We start from the raw sequence: 24,848 nt of genomic DNA, 5'->3' as shown, positions 1-24,848 counted from the left end.
GGCTGGCTAAATTTTATAAATTTCATGCAAACATTTAAGAGTAGGTTTATGCTATGATTATATAATCCCTTTAACTTCTTGCTCTCTGCTCTTATGCTTCATGTATAATGCAAATATTTGGGTGAACATCCTTAATTTCATTCAAAATAGTGGAATTTGTACAGTAGGAAATGATATGGGAAGATGTGTTGCCATTGTTATGAGCTGAGCTCTGATTGGCTCTTTATAACTGGGCCCATGCAGTGTTCCGCCCCGCGTAATGTAAGGTGTTCATGTTGCTTGTGGGCCAATCAGAGCCTGCTGCCCTTCTCTTTGCTGTTAACTGCTTCTTTCCTTTTTGTGAAGGTGCATATAAGCATGGTTTCAAATTTCGGATTTTGGTGAGGACCGGAACCGAAATTTTCCGAAATTTGAAATTTTGTGAAATTCCAAATTTGGAGAGCGCGTACATACAAAATAACTTGAACCAACCCTATATATTTTTTACTGGTAGGGACCTTCAATTTATGATAATATCCCTTTAATTATGTCTACTCATATCATTGCCTTCTAAATTGTAATAAGAAAAAAATTTCCATCATAAATGTTTTTTCCTGCAATCCAAACGGCCTAATTAAAATAGACTGCCAAAATGGAAAGCGGCACCAACTGATGAAAAAAACTGATGAAAAAACCATCCATTGCCTCTGATGGTTAGAATTGGACTAGTTATGTGAATTTTGAATGCATGCTGGCACAGGGGCCCACATGATGGAATGCTGTAGCCCTCCATAGAAAAAAGCTCATAGTTTATGCAGTGCTGTGTAATGATACCAACATTCCCTTTAATGATGGTGCTCCTCTCTTGAATGATGGTGCTCCTCTCTTGAATTGCTACTTTGTCTGATTAGCTTCAAAGAGCTCATACAATTAGTAATACCACATCAATGATCAATTGGAAAGCACTTGCTAAAAGCAAGGAGTGAAAGGTTGCGATCATACCAGTACAAATGCATTGGATCTCATCAAAACTTCGAACATAAGCAAGGAGTTTAGCCTTTATCTCAATTGGTTATGCAAACTCATGCGATAAATATGTGCTTTTGTGATTTGATTTCTTATGAGGTAGAAATCAAGCCAGGGCTTTAAAATGTAGTGTATTTAAAAGCTACAGAGAAATTTAAATCTATAATTTATCTAATAGCCATAGAGAAATTTACTTGTATAAAACACTTGATAGGTATACAGAAATTGACATCCATAAGTTATTTAATAGTTAGGCAAAACTTTACATTTATAAGGTTAAAAATAACCTCAGGAGACACGCGATTTTTTTTCTTATAAACATTCTAGAAATTAATTTCTAAAACCTTAACTTTTGGATAAAAAGTAATTATTAATGACTAATTAGAAGATATTTAGAGAATAAAAACCTTTTGAGTGAATCATGTGTTCACGCATGGCGCGTGCTACTTTTGCATACGGACGCATTCAAAAGGGAAATGACATATTCTCCCTTCTCTTACTTGGAACAGCCCCCTGTAGTATAAGAGTACTCATAAATACACTGGAGGGAGCTGTCCCAAGTTAAATAAAGGGGCGAATATATCACTTTCCTATTAAAAGAAATGATGTATATTAGTGGAGACTATGATTCTCTAACGGGGATGATCTTTGGGCCATTAAAGAATGAACAAACGTAGGGCCCATCAGCAACAAAAAAAGGTGGGACCCATGGGCCTAACAGACCGACAATCTAGTAATCTACAACAGGAAGTGATATATTCGCCTCCCTTTCTTACTTGAGACAGCCCCCTCTATTGTAGTTTTTAGTTTTTACTCCTCTTTTACAATAGAGGGGGCTGTCCAAGGTAGGAAAAAGGGGCGAATAATTGCCTCTGAAACAATCAAAATGTGGGCCCGCTGAGGGTCCTAAGCAGATAAGATTCTGTCTTTTAATGGGAAATTCGGAGCAGTTTCCTATTATCAGCCTTGTTTTACGCCTAAAACAAGGCTGGCTGTTTTCCTTAAACGCAACTCTTGAGAATAAATTAAAGAGAGCACCCATCTTTTGATATTCACACTCCCTCTATTTCAAATTTTGTTAACAGACAGCTATTTGGTGACTATGACACAAAACATGAGAACTTAGAGAGAGGGAGAGATCGAGTGGTATCCAAATTTAGGAGAAAAGGCAAAAGGAAAAAGAGAGAAAAAATAAAAGCCATAAATTCCGGAGAGAGAAACACGAGGTAATCCACTTCTCTTTCTCTACAAAACAAAAAAAACAAAGCCCTTTTCCATCGTATCCATCCACACACAGCGAAAATCCCCTCTATTCGTGCTGTCTCCTCCTCTTTCCCCTCTACAAAAAAGCCCTAACCCTAGAAAAAACCAAAACCTAAAAACCCATCTCTCTCTCTCTCTCTCACTGTTTTTTTTTTCCTTTATTCAGATGGCCGATATCTACTGGTACACCCCCCGAACCTACTCCCGTGACCGAAATTTAGAGATGGAGAAGGGAAAATCCTTTAGAGAAAAAGAAATTTACGTGGAACGAGCTGCTCGATCTCAGTCCGTACCTCCTCGTATAAAGAGGAAGGTTTCTTCATCTTCTAAGGCCATGAGATCGTGGAGTTTTAATGATCCTGAGATGAAGAGGAGGAAGAGAGTGGTTGGGTATAAAGTATATGCAGTTGAAGGGACGCTGAAAGCTTCTTTTAGGAAAGGGTTTCGTTGGATTAAAGATAAGTGCTCGTATATTTCTCATGCCTGGTGATAGAAAAACAACCGGGGAGAATTTGTTATGACGAAAATGCCCTCATCAGGGAAGTTTTTTTTTTTCCCTCTTTCTGTTTAAATTCTTCCTACTAGTGGATGTTGAAATGACTGGAGTGCCCCTCAATGGGTCCATTATGTTGAAGGATAAATGGGTAAAAATACGTACTAAGGCTTCTTTTTCTTTCTTTTTCTCGTTGTGTTGGAATTGATTCAACTTTATTTCACGCTTTTGAAACGACTAAGAATGGCCTCGTCTTTGTAAAATGCTATCATTAGAAGGTTATTTTGGTCATTTTATAATATCAGCTGATTATAGGATGTTCAATGTGATTCCAAGTTTGGATTTTCCATAGCTAAAATTCTTGAGAGAGGGAAGGGAGAGTGGGAGTGGTTGAAAAATAAGGAAAACAAAAAACTGTTGATACCCAGTCTCTAATCAAGATTTTGGTCATGAAGATCATAATAGTTTTAGAAATTATAAAGTTAAAGGCTTTCAAAAATTCTCTATTGCTTCAGTTGCACAGAAGATTAAATTAAAATAATTTTATTTATACATAGAGGGCGAGCCTTGGCGCAACTGTAACAGGGGTAAAGCTGCGTACATCTAGCCCTCCCTAGACCCGTAATGGTGGGAGCCTCTGCACTGGGCCGCCCTTTTTTTTTATAAAGAATTATAACCTGTAATTTGGATGAGTGGATATCTGGCCCATTTCACTTTTTTGGACCCAAGTCCGGCCCACTAGTGCACATTATTATTTCAGTTGTACATGATTATAAGCATCCATGTGACATGTTATTTGCCATGACTATGATTATCCAAAAGGGCACATATGAAGACTGAAATTCCAAGGGTGGTCCCAAGATGGCAACTATGAGGAGTGAAAATGATTAGGTTGCTTAGCAAGTTTTAACCTTTTGAAAAACTCAAACCTAATTTGGAAATTAAGAGATCAACAATGAAATTTAAGCACACAAGTTAAATCTAGAGGTGCAATGCAAAATAAAGAGCTAGAATTCAAGAGAGAGTGCACCCGAGATTTAAAGTGGTTCGGTCCTCCTACTCCACTCCACCAACAAAGACCCGTTGATGGCTTCACTAAGTGATCTTCTTAACTTCGGCGAAGATCAATGCCGATTACACAATTCCAACCGCCTTTAACCTTGGTGGCGATCTTCACCACGGAGAGTGGGCTACGCTTCTCCGAACACCCGCTCAATACAAGTTCTTGAAAAGAAAGAAAGAACAAAAAACAATCACTCACAAGGGTTTACAAAATGTAGAAGATGTACAAATTGAGCCTATGATCCAAATCCTAATATTTAGATGATGAGAGGTATAAACAAGTTTGATTCACGCTATGGATGTTCAAGTAGGTTTTTAGAGTGTTAGGATTGATGATCTTGAAGTTTAGAATGCCCATATATATAGGAAAACCAAAATATGACCGTTCAATGGCATTGTGGTAATTCCAGTAAAATTCCCAACGGCTCAAAATATGACCGTTATAGTGCTCTCGGAGTTCCGGGAATACAAACAGAACTTGGAAAAAGTCTACTGGACCATTTCTCGGAGCTCCGAGAAGCCTATGTTTAGCAGATTTTTCACTTCTGTTTTTGGGCTTCCAATTTCTCACCAACTTGGGATTGCTATGAGGGTTCCAAGGTGTTGGAACACCACAAGGACAATCTCTTATACATTTAGGGAGTGTGAGATAAACTTAATTATGCCTCTTAAAATCTAAAACTAAGATTGGATTTTATACAATCTAAATTGACTTCGATCTTCAATGCGATTCTTCAAGTTTTCATTTGTCTTGGATCTCCGATGTCTTTGGCCTTCATAAGCGGTCCAATGCGAGCTTCTTTGGCCTTAATCCAAGCAATGATGTCTTTAAGCAATTATGATCTACAATTTAGACAATCAAACACATTAGTGATCATAAATCACTTGTGTATTGGAATCATCAAAATAAGATGGGAATGCTAAGGTGGAAACCATTGGGCTTACACCTATAACGATCACCTATTTGCAAATGGGCAGTGGTATATACGTCGCTTTTTATACTCGGGAGCAGGGACAACCGCCCCTATTTTATTTATGACTAATCTTTTACACTAAGGGGGCTGTCCCTTGTTAAAAAAAAAGAGATGAATATATCATTTCTAGGGGTGTAAACGGATCCAGTATACACTATCCGAATTCGGATTCGGATTCGGATTCGAATTTGACGGATATTTAATATCTATTACCGAATTCGTATCCGTCGGATATTTTTAGAATTCGGATATTATCCTTATCAGTTTATCTAGTAAATTCAAACATTTTATTGCAGCACTTTATCTTTCTTCTAATTTTTACTCCTCGAATAAATTTTTCAAACCCTAAAACCATACTTCTACCTTCTCTTCACAAAATTAACTCTCAAACCCTAAAATATATGAGATTCTCTTCTTCCTTTTAAAACAAAGGCAGAGAGAGAGAGAGGCGGTGGGGAGGATGATGGTAGTGGTAGTGGTCGTTGGGTTTTTTTCTTTTTTTATGTATATGATGGAATGGGTTTGGGCTATTTTGAACAGTGGAAGTGGGAGTGCTGATTGTGGAAGATGAAGAGAAATGGGGATGGAGATGATGATTGGGTTAGAGATGGAGGTGACTGGCGGTGATGGAGGTGGCTGTGAGAAGGTGGAGATGGGCGGCAGTGGATTTTGGTGCAATTGGAGGCACCAAGGAATGCCGAAGATGGTGTCTCAGCCTCCTCCTTTCTCCTCTCTCTTGCTTCTCCTTGCAAACCTTAGAAGTCTCCTCTTTTAATTGCATTTTGGGTTTTTATATAACCCTAAGTTGAAAAATTGATCTGAGCCGTCCATTTACAATCAATGACTATGGCCTTTTTGTTGCTTCATAAAGAAGCCATGTCAAACTCCAAGAATGCCCTTAAAATGAGAGATTACTTCATTTCCTACCCAAAACACTTTTTGTTTTTGTTTTTGTTTTTTTCTAAAAAGAAAATTTATTTTTCTTTTAGAAACAAAAGATAGTGTGTCATTACTAAAAATAAATATTAATGATATTATTAATAATAAATAAAAAAAATTTACTTCTCGGATTCAGATGTTAAACGGATCGGATATACCATTTACCATATTCGCATCCGCTAAGAGCCGGATAACTCATAAACGGATTCGGATAATATCCGCTTGAAACGGATCTGGATACTATTCGCTTTAAATGGATTCAGATGCGGATGGTAATCGAATTTTCGAATATCCATTTACACCCCTGATTCATTTCCCTTTGTAAAATCACAAATATATAATTTATATTGGAGTGTGGACGGTGTTGAGAAATTGAAAACTAGAGTCGACACTCAGCTTTTGCAGGTGGGCGTAGAGGCATTTGAGATTTTCAATAGAGGGGTGCCAATAATGATCATAAGGGCATGCTTGTATGTATGGATTTTAACAATATATATATATATATATATATATATATATATATATATATATAACAATCCTAATGTAGTTTATACTCTCTTATTTCTAATACTTATATCCACTGATTTAAGATGTAAAAAGAATAAATTCTAGGTATGTTTTGTTCAAAGTAAATGCTGGCAGATATTAATGTTGTTTAAAGTACATACTATAACCAATGGAAAATGCAGGCATGGACTGAAAATGATTGTAATAGGCTGCCGGAATTTCTTCTGGCCAACCATACACCTATAAAATCTGGTGCAGTAGAAACGAGGTTGGGCAAGGGGCAAACGGTTAGACAGAGGGAAGTATCACATGACTAGGGGTAAGGGGCAGGGGTGATGGACAGCACAACTTGTTGGTAATTAATACATTCTAAAACCTCACATAAAATGCGGCCGCAAATAATATTAATTATTAGAGCTCCAATTGTACTAGCGAAAGGCATGCAACGATTCATGAGAGAGTAGGATTTTATTAAGCAGTGAGAGAGTTAGTCAGTCCATCCGCTCCACCCCCAACTTAAGTAAATTACTTTAATTAGCCACTAAAAAAAATTAGAAAACGAATTAGGATGTGTTCCGCAAATGCTTATTGAAATTACTTCGTTCGTTTTTTAGATGCGGAGAATGACAAAAGCCAAAAAAAAAAAATTTAGTTTCTGTTTCTACCTTTTCCCCTATTTTTACTTTTTTTGCAACTAAGAAATTTGATTCTTCGAAGCAACTTGGAGTCGCTTCCGAGATTCTCATTAATCCGTTTCCGCCGCTCAGATTTTCGGGAAAGAACGAGAATCCATGCCTATATATTAGTGTGGTTATAAGAGTGATTCGTCTTAATTGGTCTAATACATGATGATCTAGGGAATTCAACATAAAGCACCTGCATGATTTCTATAAGGATCTTAACTACTCTGTACTGGGAAAAACATAAAATTTCCAGAATTTCTAACTATACAGCAGTCACTAAGAATTCCTTATAAGTTATACCTGAGGGGGAAAAATTCCAAACTAGAAATGTCCACTACTTCCTTAAAAAAAGAGAGAGGAAAAGCAACCTCTAAAGACTTTTCAATCAACTTAGGGCACAAATAACTAAATAAACAAATAACCTAAAATGGCCACGGTCAGGTTATTAAAGTGTTCCCTCGGCTCACGATAGACCATTGCCTCAAAGTTCAAAATATATCCATTATTTCCCTTTGCCAAATAGACCAGCTTTACATTTTCTTCCCTAATGACAAAACCTAAAAATTCCCAAAAAAGCAAAAAAGAAGAAAAATTTAAGATTTATTTCAGAAATCACACACAACTCCTCTCTCTGATTCTTCTTCCTTGTTATTTTTCTCAGCTTTACCACCCAATATCAAACCAGACCATTTATTCGTACGCAGATGGAAAGAGAAAAGCAGCAGAAAAAAAAAAAAAAAAAAAAAAGCAAACTAGAGAGAGAGAGAGAATCAAATAAACCCACGTGCATGCAAGCAATAATCATCTCTAACGTGCGCCTCTGATGTTGATGCGCTTAAACTGTTCCCCTCTGGATCATCTAATTATAACGGTTCATGGAATCCATTCTCTGAAGCCTCATCTGCTCATAAAACTTTGCAATAAACTCCTCAGCCCTCACATCAATAGCTTCATCCCCACCATTACCATACCCACCATTATCATCGCTCTTGCCGGAATTATCAAGCTCCCTGAGATCCTCCGCCGATGCATACCTACTACTCATCCCATCATCCACATCCGAGCAACACGATGGTGACGGAGGCGGCCGGAAAACATCGTGGAACGAGTCAACCCGCATTGAACCCGCCGGAGTGATACCTGTTAAAGTATAAAAGATCAAATAACGCCATCTCCAACGGCTTAAGCGTTTGGAGTAATTGGTTGTTTTCACATGGTATCATAGTGAAAAGCTCATGTGTTGAAAACTCCTTGATATTAAAAATCTACATGGCCAACCCAAAAAGAAGGATCACATGTACCATGTGTAGGCCAGCCCTAAAAAGAGGTGCCACACGTGGTGGTGGTGGTGGTGGGGGGGGGGGTGTTAAAGTATAAAAGATGAGTTTTGCTAGCGGGCACTCGTTAAGCATCATTTAATGGCCCTGGAGATCTTGAATTTACACATACTTCGATGAAAAAAATTCTGAAAACGGTTTATAAAGTATAAAAGTACGTGTAAAATCATGTTCCCAACAGCAATTAAATGATGCTTAACGGGCACCGTTATAAAACCCCATCAAAGATTAAAAGGGAAGATATACTGAAGGGAACGCCCTTGACATGTATAACCATAAAGGCACTTTGCTTAACTGGTTTTTTTTTTTTTGCAAGGGTGCACTTCAGTCTATCATTCCTCAAAGATTAAATAACACCATCTCTATCATTCCTTAAGCTTTTGGAGGAATTGGTAATTTGACATTAATACCTGCCGAGATAATTTCTGATGTCGGAGAACTAGATTGGTGTTGTAAGTGCAAGGGGCGAACTGCACCGACGAGATTCTTTAAGCCTTTTCCGGCGGATTCGACAACGTCGGCATGGACGGAGGTTGGCTTGTGGGGCTGGCGGCGGACCATTAAAAGAGCGGCACGCAAGAGGCTCATGCCGCTGCGCTTTTTTCCGGCGAGGGTTTTCTTTGTGCTACCTTCCTTCTCCATTGGGGAATTTGGAGAAGGGTTGGGTGGGGGTGGTTGTTTTTCCGATTGCCCTGCGTTAAGCAGGGCGGGGAAGGAGACAGAGTTAGGAAAAAAGAAGTTAGGTATAAAAGGTATATATAGGGAGGAATACGTGTATGGAGCTTGTTTGGTTTGGTTGGAAGGACGTAAATGCCATTGTGGTTTTGAAAGGCTGGAAGACTATTCTACATGGGTGAGGTTGGAATGTAGGAAGATGACCAAACTACCCATGTTAATTGGGTTTTAATTCTATGAGAAGATCTCTTATATAATATCATACATTGGAACTCGGTGTATGTTTGTATCAACTCTTCTCTATACATTGAAACTCGGGTCGGTTCAAATTATCTTAGAAATTTTAGAAACATTTTTCCTCTGCAGACTTTTTAAGAAAAAATCCTGCAATTCAAACATGGCCAAAAACTCCCTGAGTTGACTCAGTTTTACCTTGACCCAGTTCTTCTATCAGTCTGAATTCTATTTGTCCTATCACCTCTTTTAAGTCATCAATCACTAGCTACCCCAAGTTAACTCTTTTGGTAGTGCACCGATTTGCTAGTTGAGGGAGAGTCATACATCAAACGCCAGTGTATATCTTGTATTTCTTCAAATAATAAGAGAATGGACAGTTTGGTCATTTCCTCTAAATAAAGAAGTACTGGCAGTTGACGTTTTCTTGTCCTGATGGGCATTTGGTAATTTACGGTAGAAGGTGTGGCAAAGGTGTAACAACACCTTTTTACACCGAGATGGGGGGTGTCCATACCGCAAAAATAGGCCTAAGGGCGTGGTTGACGGGTTTTCTTGGTACGGATTCTCGCACCAAGAGCTGGAATGGGTCGTCTTCGTTTTTCCCACGTTAAAAAAGAAAACTGAAAAAAACAAACAGACCACTCATGAAACCTGTATGATCACCGTTGTGGGGCCCTGCCACCCTGTACAAACTGTTTTTTTTCTGGCATGGGTCCCACCACTATGAGCTAGCATGGTCTTGAAATTACAATTTTGTTAACTAGTTTTGTTTTCCACACACGCAACTTACCAGGGTTAATTCGGTCAAAGAAGTGATTGAGGTGGTCTGTGTTATGAGTCGATAGTTATGTCAAATAAATAGTGGGCTACCGATATCAAAACAAAGGGTTACAATTGGTTGCTTGAGTCAGTTTTTTTTGTCCTTTTTGTTTCCTTTCGCTTTCATGCTTTCTTAGTTTCTTGCCTGCTATGTTTTACACGAAAGAGTAGAGTATAGCTGTAAGGTTGGAAAATCACCCAACCCTCCTGGCTTCAACAATGACAAAGTGTAAATGGGCCCACTTCCTAGGGTGCTATTAGCAATGTGGGACCATGTGTAATCTTATGATCTTTATAAGGCTGTTATGATCTTCTAATCGGAGCAATTTTTCCATGAGTCCCATCCCTGGATACGTACAAGTTTTACTATGATATGGTCGATTCAATGAAAATTTTCATAGATTGGATTATCATACATGTGGCCCCTCTATTTGGGTTTGCCTATTGCATGTGGATTTTGCCTTAGTTTTGAACCCACGCATTATACTTTAACACGGGTTTAATTCAGAAAATTCAAAAAAAAAATATTGAGTTATTCTGGATTTTTTAAAGTTAAATATGGGCCATTAAAAATTGATATTTTTTAATTGTTCGAATTATTTTGTAATTATATTATCTTGTGTGCCAACCCAGCAATCCCTGTGTTACATGGACATTAAAAGAGTGTCATTATCAAAACTAGGGCCTTTGGAAACTAATTTTCGTTTAAGAGGATATTAAATGTTAAAATAAGCTCAAACGAAATATGGTTTAAAAAGCTCATGCATTTCTCTCTCTTACAAGTTACAACTAATCGACAGCTTATTTCTTAGAAACTACTCTCTGACTTAGGATTCTCATCGCTTGCAGGACTGGTAATATAAAAATAATAAAGAAACATTTTAAGCCTAAAAGTCGTCTTTCTTTTGTCTGATAAAAAATTGGGCCCCCTTTTCTTCCTGGTCCAGCCCACTCTAGTGTATTTATGACTACCCTTTTACAAGTGTTTAGCCCAAGGAAGAAAAGTGGGCGAAAATATCATTTCCTATGAACAAAATGGGCAAAAAAATTGTAGGAAATGTTTTTCTTGCAACGTAAGATCATTTCCATAGGAAGATACTGACCCTCCGATCTAAAGAGGCATGACACATTATAGAAACCTGGGGAGGGTTAAGATCATCCTACAAAGATCATATGAGGGATACAACTGCTGCCCAACAAATGAACGGTTTGGATCATCCTATGAAGTGGACCCCACAGTACTTTTAGAAAAATACTGAACTTCACTCGCACACGGCACACACCACATAAATACTCCATTCTCTGATTCTCCTAACAGCCATTTAAAATACCAGGGGCATTTCAGGAAAGTAAAAACCCATGTACGACTTACCGTGTGCCAGTCTATAGAGAGAGAAATGTAAGACTTACCGTGTGTCAGTCTATAGAGAGAGAGAGACTCAGACAGCGTAGCTAATTATTAAATGGAAAATAAGAAAGAGAGACCTTCCAGACAGTATACTATAGAACGCGTAGCGAATCATATATAAAACCCATTACCTTCTCTTCCTTTCCCATCAACAAACACACTTTCTCAACCCAACACTTTCTCCAAGCATTTTCCTTATTAATGGCGAAGAACAAACTGGCATTGACACGTAGAGCATGGAGCCTAGTACGTCTAGCCTTGTTTTGGGTGAGAAAAGGAGGCTTCTTCAAGCCAGGATTCATGGTCAATCTCCTCCCAAACTATCTCAAAAACATTCTAACCAATGCTCGTGATTCCATTCTTTATGGGGAGCGAGAATTCTCATTCGATGAGACTCCAATCATCCGCTTCAAACTGCACAAACCCAGCTCTATGAGGTTCCGCATTCCTTGTATAAACCCGCCTGTAAATTTCGAAGATGAAGATCGTATTTATGATGAGAATGGGAGAAAGAGTTATAGGAGTGATGTAGATGAAGATTATGAATGTGGATATGAGTGTGGGGTGAAAAATGAAGAAGAAGAGATTGATTCTAAAGCGGAGGAATTCATAGCCAGGTTTTACGATCAGATGAGAATGCAACGCCAGGTCTCGTATTTGCAGTATCGTGAGATGCTTCATAGAGGCACGATTTAAAGAAGATGGTGGAGGAGATTTATCATTTGAGTTTCTATTCTTTTTTCTGTTTCCTTATTTCACATATTCTTTTGTCATTCGACATTGCGGCCCGTGTGTAGATCTGAGAGTTTTCATATTTCAGAATAAATGGTTTATTTTTCCAATTTTTCATTTCTCTGTCCAGATTCTTTTTAACTCATGATAGAAATAGAAGAAGTGCAAGAGGACATGCCACCTTGTCTCCTACACCCCAAACAAAATACTAAAGAAAGCATAATGCAATATAAAATACTTAATTACTTAGACGATCACATCTGATATCACTTGGAAGATCCAACCCATTCCGAACAATTTCATTAATTTTTCCCGACATAACATGGTATCAGAGCCAAAGGTCTCGAGTTCAAACCTCCCGGATAGCAAAAATCCACATGCGATGGTCGGCCCAAAATGGGACCACATGTGCCACGTGTTTGCCAAGTGGGCCACACGTGCGGGGAAGTGTTAAAGTATAAAAGATAAATAACGCATTTATCCAACAGCTTAAGCTTTTGGAGAAGTTGGTAAGTTAACATTAATGAACTTGGAACACATTACAGCTTCTTATAAACCTCATCTATGACTTTGGTGAAATCTAAACTAATTTTTCAAAAACCCATCCGTGAAAGCTTGGTGAGAACTTATTTCTGCCATACAACATTTAATTGCGCTGACAAAATGGATGTTTAAGGTTTCAGACCCTCCTTCCGTAGTTTTCCCATTACACAAATCCGTGCATCAAGTAATATGTTTTACATAAGAAGAACCAAAGGAAATGTTAATGCTGGGATTACTGATCTAAGTAGAGCAATGGGTATTAACCAATTCACTGTTTCAACTAACATTGTGGTTGAACTGGTTTGTACAAAATAGCAGGCTGGCCTTGAAGGTAAGCATCAATCATGGAAACCAATTGTATTTGCATCTCCAAAAAAACAGGTGATGCACGTGTAATGTGCAGGAGGTGTTGGTATTCAAGTGTAACCATGCTAACCTAGATCAATTAGGAAATTTTGCAGGCAATGTGTGCAACTTCACTTCCAAATCAGAGTTTACTGGGCTTATTATCCAGTAGAATTAAGCCACCTTGAAACTTGGATTGATCTTTCAATTCCTTGTGGAAAGTTGCTGGACATCTTGCAACTAGAAGCCATGCTACAAATTAACGAAACTTGAGACGCTTCTTAGAACAACTTTTCCAAAAGGGAAATGGCTTGATTTTATAAAGACTAGTTCAGCAAGTACTGTCATAAAAGTCGAATTTCTTCAAATATTTTTGTGCGCTTTGAAGAGTCCCTTCCGCAGGTAACTAAATTAAGTAACTACCGACCACATAAAGTTCAAACTGGGGCACACGAAAAATGTTTTTCTCAGCAAGGTAAGCCACAGGGGCGATGCCAGAAATTTTGCACTAGGGGGCAAAAATTAATTATAGTAATTTTTTATCTATCTTAAAATTAAGATAGAAAAAATTTCTATCTGAAATTTTGCAAAGGGGAGCAAAAATTATAGTAAATTTTGCACAAAGAAGGGAGATAAATATGGTAAAATTAAAATTTTAAACTTATTTTCTATCTTGGGAATGATCGGAAAGGGGGGCATATTTAAAAAAAAAGGGGGTAAGTATAAAAAAATATTAAAAATGAAGGTATTTTTTTTTTCCAAAAAATTAAGGGGGGCAATTGTCCCCCTTTCCTTTCTAGTGGCATCGCCCCTGGTAAGCCAAGAACTACTTTAAAGACTTAATCTTTTATATGGGCACAAATATGTTTTTTTTTTTTTTCAATAATTTTGAATTTCTCACCCCATATACAAATAATATATGAAAAAATGACAGCCCAGCACGAGGCTTCCGCCATTGCGGAGTCAGGGGAGGGCTAGATGTACGCATCCTTACCCCTGCTTTGTAGAGAGACTGTTTCCGTGACTCAAATTCGTGACCACCAGGTCACAATGCAAATAACTAATATATGAGAAATTAAAAAATTATTGACCAAAATCTTGTTTAAGTCTTACAAAGTTCTGATTCCCGAATAATTCTCCAAGGCAAAAGTTTGGAAAGTTCAGGAATTGTCCGAGCAGAGTTCTCAGAAAAATTGGTAAAAGGGAAATGTGTTTTTTAAATCATTTTGATTCTCTCACCTCATATGCAAATAATAAATGAGAAATTAACAAATTATTCACCAGAATCATGTTTAAGTCCGAAAATTTCTCGTTTAATTCTAATAAATCATATTTAATTCAAAAAATATGAAAAAAAAATGAATTATTTGGGATTTTTAAAGTTAATTTTTGGGCATTAAAAATTCAGCATCTTTTCAAGATTTTTCGATTATTCTAAGAATTTTGTAACTGTAGTATATTCTGAGCCAACCAAGCAAACCATGTAACAAAGGGTCATGGAAGTATGTGGTGACTCATGAGTGTACAGGCTGGATTACATGGGATTTGCTAGGGACTTTCACAGAAATGCATGTGGCGGATTTCACGGCTGAAGAGTGATCAGCCTGTGTGGCTGCTCTCTAGCAAATCCCGGATTACATGGGCATTAAACCTAAAACAAGGGAAACGGTGCACCTTGTTTTAATTATGGTACCTGGCTCTCTCATTATCCTATATTTTCTCTAATTGGCTGAACAATGAAAAAAGTGTTTTAACAATGTTACGAGTGTCCTTATCAAACTAGGGTGGACGAATACCATTTTCCATTAAAAAAGATACTAAATCTTAAAATAAGCTTATACCAAACACGGTCTGAAAAGCTCACACGTCTCTCTCTCTCTCTCTCTTACAATTAATCAACAGCTTATCTCTCAAGCCTAGGATTCTGTTGGGACGTGTAACATAAAAAAAGAAAAAATGAAACATTTAAGCTTAAAAGTCGTCATTCTTTTCTTTTGTCTATAAAAAAAAGAAAGACCAAGTGAATAGCCATGTTTTTATATAATGAGAGAACATTTCCTACACACTTGTGTAGGTAAGTTACCTACACACTAGCTTAAAATACAGTGGGGGCCCACATTGTTTGGGTGATCCAAACCATTCATTTGAATGATCCTCACATAGATAGGGTGTCCACAAAAAATCAGATCCATAGGATCATCCTAACCATTCAGACTATGGAGGCAAAAAATGAACTAATTTGTGAAGGTTTATACACGTCCATTTTACCTCTACAAATCGTATGATTGGGATGATCCTATGGATCTGATTTTTTGTGGACACCCTATCTATGTGAGGACCATTCAAATGAATTGTTTGGATCACCCAAACAATGTGGGCCCCACTGTATTTTAAGCTAGTGTGCAGGTAACTTACCTACACAAGTGTGTAGGAAATGTTCTCTCTTTTATAATAGGCGCGGACTCACCTTGTCCTATATGCTTAACCAACTGTTACAATACTCAAACGTTGCCACCAGCCTTTTATAGCTGGTTAAAGTATATGCGACAAGTTGAGTTCGTGTCAATTATAAAAACACGGTTATTTCGATATCATTTTTTATTTTATGGTAAATGATTTTAGTATCTATGTTACGCCATGTGTCATGGGAATATGATGGTATAATCCCGAGAATTACTACGCAGAAAGTGTTTTTCTACTGTCAAAGGTGAAAGGCAATTTTTTAGTCTAGAGATCATGTATGTAAAATCAAAATAGTTGATCTTGTAGAACATTGTTAGGGCTTGGTCCATCCCAAAAGTATAAAATCCCATGCATAGGATAGAAAGAGTACAAAAAATGGAGAATTTATATGATGGGTGGCTGTGAAAACACGTGAAGTCTAAAAAAAGTAGGTATGGCCCGCTTTTTATAATGATCCAAACTGTTCATCTGTTTGGGCACAGCGTAAATAGGTTGTGCCGAAAAAATCATTTCCATAGGATGATCCTAACCCTCCGATCTGTAGAAGATTCCATAAATGATTTTTGGAAATCTCCATATTCATATCAGTTCAGATCGGAGGGTTAGGATCATCCTATGGAAATGATTTTTGGGGCACAACCTATTTACGTTGTGTCCAAACAGATGCATGGTTGTGTCCAAACCTATGACCCACCCGCACTGGGTACGGGTCACAGGTTGCTGACCCGTAGGAATGCGGGTCATTTTGACCCGTGACCCGCGGGTCGACCCGACCCGACCCGTTTGCCGGGTCTAGATTTTATATGGTGTGTGGTGAAGAGTATTTTTCTATTTAAGATGTGGCCCAACAAATGAACGGTTTTGATCGTCGTATGAAGGTGCTGTACATAATGTTTAACAAAATACTGGCCCATACGTCCACACACCATACAAATTCTCCAATTTTCCGAAACTCCGACCCCCTTAAAATACCAGGGGCATTTCAGGAAAGTAGGAACCCGTCTACAACTTCCCGTGTGTCACACTGTCACTACCGAAAGACTTAAGACTCAGAGTCTCACAGACCGCGCAGGTCTGTGAGAACAGACTGGCATTGACACGTAGAGAGCGCGTAGAAAACCATATATAAAAGCCCATTACCTTCTCTTCCTTCCCATCAACAAACACTCTCCCCCAATCATTTTTCCTTCTTTTTACTGGCTTTGATAACACAACCCCAAGAAGAGACTTTAATCAGTCTTATTAATGGCTAAGAACAGAATGGCATTGACACGTAGAGCATGGAGCCTAGGAGGCTTCTTCAAGCCAGGATTCATGGTCAATCTCCTCCCAAACTATCTCAAAAACATTAGAACCAATGCTCGTGATTCCATTCTTTATGGGGAGCGAGAATTCTCCTTGGATGAGACTCCGATCATCCGCTTCAAATTGCACAAACCCAGCTTCATGAGGTTCCGCATTCCTTGCATAAACCCACTTGTAAATTTCGAAGATGAAGATCGAATTTTTTATCAGAATGGGAGAAAGAGCTATAGGAGTGAGGTAGGTGAAGATTATGAATATGGATATGATTGTGGGGTGAATAATGAAGAAGGAGATATTGATTCTAAAGCGCAGGAATTCATAGCCAGGTTTTACGATCAGATGAGAATGCAACGCCAGGTCTCGTATTTGCAGTATAGTGAGATGCTTCATAGAGGCACGATTTGAAGAAGATGGTGGAGGAGATTTATCATTTGATTTTCTATTCTTTTTTCTGTTTCCTTATTTCACGTATTCTTTTGTCATTCGACATTGCGGGTCTTGTGTAGATCTGAGAGTTTTCGTATTTCAGAATAAATGGTTTATTTTTTGCAATTTTCATTTCTCTGTGGAGAAATTTTTTTTTAACTCATGATAGAAATAAAAGAAGTGCAAGAGGAGGACATGCTACCTTGTCTCCTACACCCAAACAAAATACTAAAGAAACCATAATATAAAATACTTACCGAACTGGAACATTAGGAATACCTAGACGATCACATCTAATGGCTCTTGGGAGATCCAACCAATGTCAAAAGATTTCATTAAGTCTTGTAGAACAAGCATGATTAGTCAACAACTCTGTAGCACAATTACCTTCTATATAATTGTGAGATGTGAAGCAGATCATACTAGAAATGAGAGACAATATATCTTTAACAATTTCTCTGCCCAGATAAACTAAAGCAATAAATACAACATACCTTTGTATCGAACAAGGTTGGAATACATTACAGGTTATTTGAAACCTCATCCATGAAATGTTGGTGAAATCTGAACTAAATTTTCAAATCCCCTCTATGAAATCTTGGTGAGAACTTATTTCAGCTATCCAATATGCTGACAAAAATGATTTTTTTAAGGATTCAGGCATTCCTTCCCTAGTTCTCCCATTACACACCTTTAAGTTTAGCAAATTCATGCATCAAGTAACTATGGGTTACAGAAGAACAACAACAAAATAGTTTAAGGACTATTAATGGTAGGGTTGCTGATCTAATTAGAGAGGATCGGACATTAATTAATTCACAGTTTAATCTGATATTGTGGTTGAACTGGTTTGTTCAAGGCAGCAGTGTAACGTTTGGGGAAAGCTTCAGTACGTCATGGAAATCAGCTGCATTTGTTTTGCTGAGAATGCAATTGGGTCTCCATCATTAGATTTTAGTAGTCACTTCACATTTGATTAGCTGGAAACAGAAGATTATGCACTGAAGATTTCCTGGATTCCAAATAACTCATCTGGCTCTGATGTTTTCTGTACTTCGAATGATTGGTTTGCAGATCTTACACAAAATTCACCTTTTAAAATGGGTAGAAATACATTTTATATGGTTTGATTGGGATCTATGGGGAACATAAGGGGTCCCAGCTTACCTACCGGGGAAAAAAACATAAGGGGTTTACTCCAGTTCAATCACATACATTTTCTATATAGGAATTTCCTTTTAAGTATGCTGAATAATATGCTGGGAAGATGTGATCATTTATGCCGTGTTTGGCAACCATGGACAAATGGAGTGGAACCCCCCTCCTCTCCTCTCTCTCTCTCTCTCTCTCTCTCTCTCTCTCTCTCTCTCTCTCTCAACATTGGGTAAAGCTAATCCTACATGGAAAAAAAATTACATGGTTGCCAAACATGGCCTTAACTTCTTATATTAGTTGTAGTTTCTTTAATGCCTGAATGCCTGATTGAATGAACAATAAAATGATCTTTAAATTCATTTCAATATGTAAACACGTTTCGCCTGAGAGTATTATGGTTCTGTGCCGGGGAGGAGAATAAACTAAAGAAGAACATTCCTGCAACAGAAGCATCAGTCCACAAAAACGGCCTCATTCCACCTAGGCACAGAAGCTCAGAGCAGAATACTGCACAAATAAAAAATGCAAGTGATTGGGAGAACATGAATTCTGCTAAGGATCGGTTGATGGGCTGTCCTATTCAAGCACCATTTGAAAGGAATTACTGGTGGAGAGGGCCGTCGAGGAGAACAATTGGAAGAACATGGAAGAACAATGTGGAAGAAGGGGCCTGCCTATCGATGAGGAGAATGAGAGAGTGAATGAAATGATAAAAGATTAGCTATTCAAGAGAGTGACTGAGAGAAATTGGAATTTGAACCTGGAAGAGGACATTTCGATGAGGAGTTGGCTAATTACTCAAAGGGGGGAGCTGTCCACTAGTCCACCACAACTGTAAACATGGGGAGTAGAGGTTTTGCAAGAAACTACAGAAAGAGAGGGATGGCATCAACAACTAATATGAGTAATTACCATCAAAGGAAAAGAAGATTATGATTTTGGATACAACTGTGGAGTGAATACTGAATAAGAAGAGATTGTTTCCAAAGCAAAAGAATTCATAGCCAGGTTTTACGACCAGATGAGACTGCAACGGCAGGTCACGTATTTACAGTGTAGCGAGATGCATCATAGAGACACGATTTGAAGAGGATGGTGGTGGAGGTTTATCGTTTTGAGTGTCTTTCTTTTTTCTGCTTTCCTATTTCATGCATTCTTTTGTCATTCGAGTAATCTGAGAGTTTTCATATTTCAAAATAATGGTTTGTTATTCCAATTTAAATTTCTCTGTCCGGATGAACTAAAGCAATAAATACAACATAGCTCTGTATCAAAGAAGCCCAGATCACATTACACATTACGGTTTCTTCTCAACCTCATCCATGAGGTTGGTGGAAATCCAAACTAATTTTTCAAAACCCCATCCATGAAAGCTTGGTGAGAACTTATTTCTGCCATACAACATTTAATTGCTCTGACAAAATGGATGTTTAAGGTTTCAGGCCGTCCTTCCCTAGTTTCCCCATTACACAAATTCGCGCATCAAGTAACATGGGTTACATAAGCAGAACCCAAGGAAATGTTAATGCTGGGATTACCGGATTACTGATCTAAGTAGAGGATTGGGTATTAACTAATTCACTCATTCAACTGATATTGTGGTTGAACTGCTTCTTACAAAACAGCAGGCTGACCTTGAAGGTAAGCTTCAATCATGGAAATCAATTGTATTTGCATCTCCAAAAAAACAGGTGATGCAGGTGTAATGTGCATAGGTGCTGGTGTTTGAGTGTAGCCATGCTAGCCTAGATCAATTAGGCAATTTTGCAGGCAATGTGTGCAACTTCACTTCCAAATCAGAGTTTACTGGGCTTATCATCCAGCAGAATTAAGCCACCTTGAAACTTGGATTGATCTTTCAATTCCTTGTGGAAAGTTGCTGGACATCTTGCAACTAGAAGCCATGGTACAAATTATTTGGAGTTAACCGAAATTTGAGAGGCTTCTTAGAACCATGGTTTTAAGTTTCGACCGAAATCCAAAATTTCGGTAAAGAACGACACCGACATCACCCAAAACCGAAACGGTCATTTATTTCGGTCGAAATTTCGGTTTTTCTGAAATTTGACCCAAAAAATCTGTTTTTTTTTTATATTAATTTAATATTTCACCGAAATTTAATATTGAATAAAATATTGGTTTTGGGTTTTGTATCAGATTTCGACCGAAATTTCAGGGTCCAAAACCGGTACCGAAACCGAAATTTTAAACCTTGCTTAAAACAACTTTTCCAAAAAGGAAATGGCTTGATTTTATAAAGACTAGTTCAGTAAGTACTGTCATAAAAGTCTGAATTTCTTCAAATATTTTTGTGTGCTTTGAAAAGTCCCTTCTGGAGGCAACAAAATACATTTACTACCAACCACATAAAGTTCAAACTGAGGTTAAATTCCCACAAGAAAACGTATTCTCAGCAAGGCAAGCCAAGAACTACTTTAAAAGACAGAATCTGTTATGTAAAACACAAATGGAAACAACAGCATTTTGCCAATACAACTTTCAAAAGTTAGCACGTTCCTCAGAGTTAGTCTTAACTTTTTTGGAATTAAGGCCGATCCGTCCAAGTGAAATGCTTTTTTTTATTAATGGTAGTCGTCCAAGTGAAATGTTCCACCTACACTTTTTAGCTCATGCACGAGTCTACAAACCAAAACATGGTTTGAAAAGTTCATACATCTATCTCTCTTCCAAGTTCCAACTAATGTACAGTTTAGTTCTTAGAAACTACTCTCTAGCTTAGGATTCTTTATTTCGTGTAGGTCGAGTAATATAAAATGATTAAAGAAACATTTATGCTTAAAAGTCTGTCTTTCTTTTTGTCTAAAGAGAGAGAGTCGGTGAAAGCAACATCCAAACTTATTGAGTAAGGGAAGTGATTAATCAGCCCCCTTTTCTTTCCTGGGCCAGCCCCTTTCTAGTGTATTTATGAATTATGACTACGCTTTTGGGCTACAAGTGGGTGGCCCAAGAGAGAAAAAGAACCTAAACAAGGCGCGATGGATCGCGGGGCCTAGAGATTGGAGCGTTAGGATCATCATGTGGAAAAAATATTGGGGGCATAGCCTATTTACATTGTGGCACAACAAATCAACGGTCTGGATCATGCTATTAAGTGGGTCGTACAGTACATTTTGTTCCTATTTTTCTAACCTACAAACCCCTTAACATACTAGGGGCATTTCAGGAAAGTAAAAACCTGTGTACGACTTCGGACTTACCGTGTAGTGTGTCTCTCTAGAGAGAGACTGAGACCGCGTAGCTAATTGCCTAACTATTAAATGAAAAATAAGAAGAGAGACCTTCTAGACAGTATCCTAACAAGAACGCGTATCGAATCATATATAAAAGCCATTACCATCTCTGCCTTCTCATCAACAAGCATTTTCGAAACCCAACACTTTCTCCCAATCATTTTCCCATTGTAGAACCAGCACTACTGGCTTTGATACTAAAACCCCAAGAGGAGACTGTAACCAGTATTACTAATGGCCAAGAACAAAATGGCATTGACACGTCGAGCATGGAAGCTGGTACGTTTAGCTCTGTTTTGGGTGAGGAAAAATGGCTTCTTCAAGCCAGGATTAATGGTTGATCTCCTCCCAAACTATCTCAAAAACATTCGAACCACGACCCGTGATTCCATTCTATATGGGGAGCGACAATTCTCCTTCAATGAGACTCCAATCATCCACTTCAAACTGCACAAACCCAACTCCCTGAGGTTCCGCATTCCTTGCATAAACCCACCTGTAAATTTCGAAGATGAGGAACGTATTTATGACCAGAATGGGAGAAAGAGTTATAGGAGTGAGGTAGATGAAGATTATGATTGTGGATATGTTCAGAATGACAGAAAGAGTTATACTGAAGAAGAACAGATTGATTCCAAAGCAGATGAATTCATAGCGAGGTTTTATGATCAGATGAGAATGCAACGCCAGGTCTCGTATTTGCAGTATAATGAGATGCTTCATAGGGGCACGATTTGAAGATGAAGAAGATGGAGAAGATTTATTGTTTTGAGTGTCTATTCTTTTTTCTGTTTCCCCATTTCACGCATTCTTTTTTCATTCCACATTGCGGCTCTTGTGTAGATCTGAGAGTTTTCATATTTCAGAATAATTGATTTGTTTTTCTAATTTTGATTTCTCTGTCCAGATGAACTATAGCAATAAATGCCATGTGACAATGTTTCAAAGAACCCTCAAACACATTAAAGTTTAACGTTTCTTCAAAACTTTATCCATGAAATCTTGGTGAAATCAGAACTTGTTTCTGTTATCCCACATTCAATTGTGCTGACAAAATGGATGTTTAAGGATTCAGGCACTCCTTCCCTAGATTTCCCACTACACACCTTTCTCTCCTAATTCGTGCGATAAGCAATATGGGCTACAGAAGCAGAACACAAAACAGTTTAAGGAATTATTAATGGTGTGATTACTGCTAGAGAGGATCGGCCATTAAAAAAATTCACAGTTCATCTGATATTGTGGATGAACTGGTTTGTTCAAGACAGCAGTGTATCCTTTGGAGCAAGCTTCAGTCATGGTCCTTATGGAAATCAGCTGCATTTCTGAGGGGAAATGTTATCTGCACAAACCCAGCTGTCTTTTCTTCTTGAACTGGCTCGTGAGAGCTTTTTGGGAAATGTAATAACCTTTGACAGCTCTTTAAATACTAAAAGGCAAGATGTGTTAGTGAAAATATCAAAATATGGCTGTCCTGATATCATTTCCATTTCTGAGAAGGTAATTGGTGTTTGTTTACACTTAGAGGGATGACTTGGTTGGTTGGGTCCCCAACGGTCGATTTTGGTAGTCGCCTCACAGTTTGATTAGCTGGGAACAGAAGATTATGAACTGTAGATTTCCTGGCCTCCAAATAACTCATCTGGCTCTGATGTTTTCTGTACTTTGAATAATTGGTTTGCAGATCGTAGACAAAATTCACCTTTTAAAATGGGTGGAAATGCATTTTATAGGGTTTGATTGGGATCTATGGACAACATGAGAAGGGGTCCCAGCTTACCCTACACCAAAAACAAAACAGTAGGGGTTTACTCCATTTCTGTCATACATTCTATAAGACCAATTACCAATGGGGGACAAACATTAGGCAGAATTATCAACTGGACCCAGGCTTTTCAGAAATTACCAAAGGGGGACAAAATCTGTCTTGTCAGTAAAAGCCGGACGAAAATACCCTTTGGCATATAAAACATGTTTTGACTTTGAAAGGAGGTTTTCAAGTCTCTACGATTGGGGTTATTGGGTATCAAAATGGGGTTACCAATTTCAGAATGGGCTTATCAAGTCCCTTGAAAACCCCTTTCCAAAACTCTAGTGCCTTCTGCCAATTTTTAGGGACTTGATATGCCCATTCGGAAATTGGTAACCCCATTTTGATACTTGATAACTCCAATCCTAGAGATTTGAAAGCCCCATTCCAAAACTCCAGTACCCTCGGCCAATTTTCAAGGACTTGATAAACCCATTCAGAAATTGGTAACCCCATTTTTATACTAGATAACCCCAATTCCAGAGACTTGAAAACCTCCTTTCAAAACTCTAGTATCCTTGGCCAATTTTCAAGGACTTGATCACCCCATTCGGAAATTAGTAACCCCATTTTTTATACTAGATAACCCCATTCCTAAAGACTTGAAAACCCTCTTCCAAAACTCCAGAACTCTCGGCCAATTTTCAGGGACTTGATAAGCCCATTCTGAAATTGGTAACCCCATTTTGATACCTAATAACCCTAATCATAGAGACTTGAAAACCCCCTTTCAAAGTCAAAATGTGTTTTATATGCCAAAGGGTATTTTCGTCCAGCTTTTACTGACAACACAAATTTTGTCCCCCATTAGTAATTTCTGAAAAGCCTGGGTCCAGTTGATAATTCTACCTAATGTTTGTCCCCCATTGGTAATTGGTCCTTTACTATAATATAGAAATTTACTTAAGTATGCAGAATAATATGTTGGGAAGATGTGATCATTTAGGCCGTGTTTGGCAACCATGAATTTTTTTCCCATGGAATATTGATTAATCGAGGGGTGAGAGAGAGGAGACACTCCCATGTAGTTTCTTCAAGGCTCGACTAAATTAACAATAAAATTATCTTTTTCATTTCAATATGTAAAAACATTTATGAGAGCCGTATGGTTGTGTGCTCAGGGAGGAGAGGTTGCCGGAATTTTTTTGGTTCTTGGGATTTTTGTGGAACAAAAAACTTCGTGGGAGACTAGTGGTAAAAAAAACTCCCTGGAAGTATCCGGTAAAATAAAAATTCCATGTTTGGTTGACCGAACTATGGTGGGGAAAAAAATTGCTTTGTTTGGTTGCTTGAACTGCTGGGAAGAAAAAAAATTCTCTGCAAGCTTATTTTTGGTTCCTGGGAGTTTTTTTTTTTTCCTTCCTGGAGTTTCGGGCAGGGTTATTTTGGTTCCTGGGATTATTTTGGTCCCACCAA

The 24,848-nt window shown here is 38.1% G+C and overlaps 4 protein-coding genes across 4 annotated transcripts; 3 read left to right on the top strand and 1 right to left on the bottom strand.

The window, feature by feature from the left end:
• Positions 1 to 7,509: 7,509 nt before the first annotated feature.
• On the bottom strand, positions 7,510 to 9,011 carry LOC143853442 (cotton fiber protein). Its single transcript, XM_077363206.1, has 2 exons — positions 8,674 to 9,011; positions 7,510 to 8,066 (listed from the first exon to the last, which is right to left on the bottom strand). The coding sequence occupies exons 1-2, from the start codon at positions 8,903 to 8,905 to the stop codon at positions 7,786 to 7,788; spliced, it is 513 nt and encodes a 170-aa protein (XP_077219321.1). The 5' UTR covers positions 8,906 to 9,011; the 3' UTR covers positions 7,510 to 7,785.
• A 2,592-nt stretch (positions 9,012 to 11,603) lies between these two features.
• LOC143852296 (uncharacterized) lies at positions 11,604 to 12,098 on the top strand. The gene has a single exon (XM_077361695.1). It carries the CDS (start codon positions 11,604 to 11,606, stop codon positions 12,096 to 12,098), a length of 495 nt encoding a protein of 164 aa, XP_077217810.1.
• Positions 12,099 to 16,730: 4,632 nt separating this feature from the next.
• LOC143852295 (uncharacterized) lies at positions 16,731 to 17,195 on the top strand. The gene has a single exon (XM_077361694.1). It carries the CDS (start codon positions 16,731 to 16,733, stop codon positions 17,193 to 17,195), a length of 465 nt encoding a protein of 154 aa, XP_077217809.1.
• A 4,661-nt stretch (positions 17,196 to 21,856) lies between these two features.
• Positions 21,857 to 22,360, top strand: LOC143852294 (uncharacterized). The gene has a single exon (XM_077361693.1). The coding sequence runs from the start codon at positions 21,857 to 21,859 to the stop codon at positions 22,358 to 22,360; it is 504 nt and encodes a 167-aa protein (XP_077217808.1).
• The last annotated feature ends 2,488 nt before the right edge of the window (positions 22,361 to 24,848 follow it).

The sequence above is a fragment of the Tasmannia lanceolata genome, unplaced genomic scaffold (genome assembly GCF_043159265.1).
Source record: "Tasmannia lanceolata isolate RefF3 unplaced genomic scaffold, GAP_Taslan_0.1 ptg000019l, whole genome shotgun sequence".
Classification (NCBI taxonomy): Eukaryota; Viridiplantae; Streptophyta; class Magnoliopsida; order Canellales; family Winteraceae; genus Tasmannia; species Tasmannia lanceolata.
Note: the sequence above shows the minus strand (reverse complement) of the source record. Positions and strands in the feature narration are given on the sequence as shown.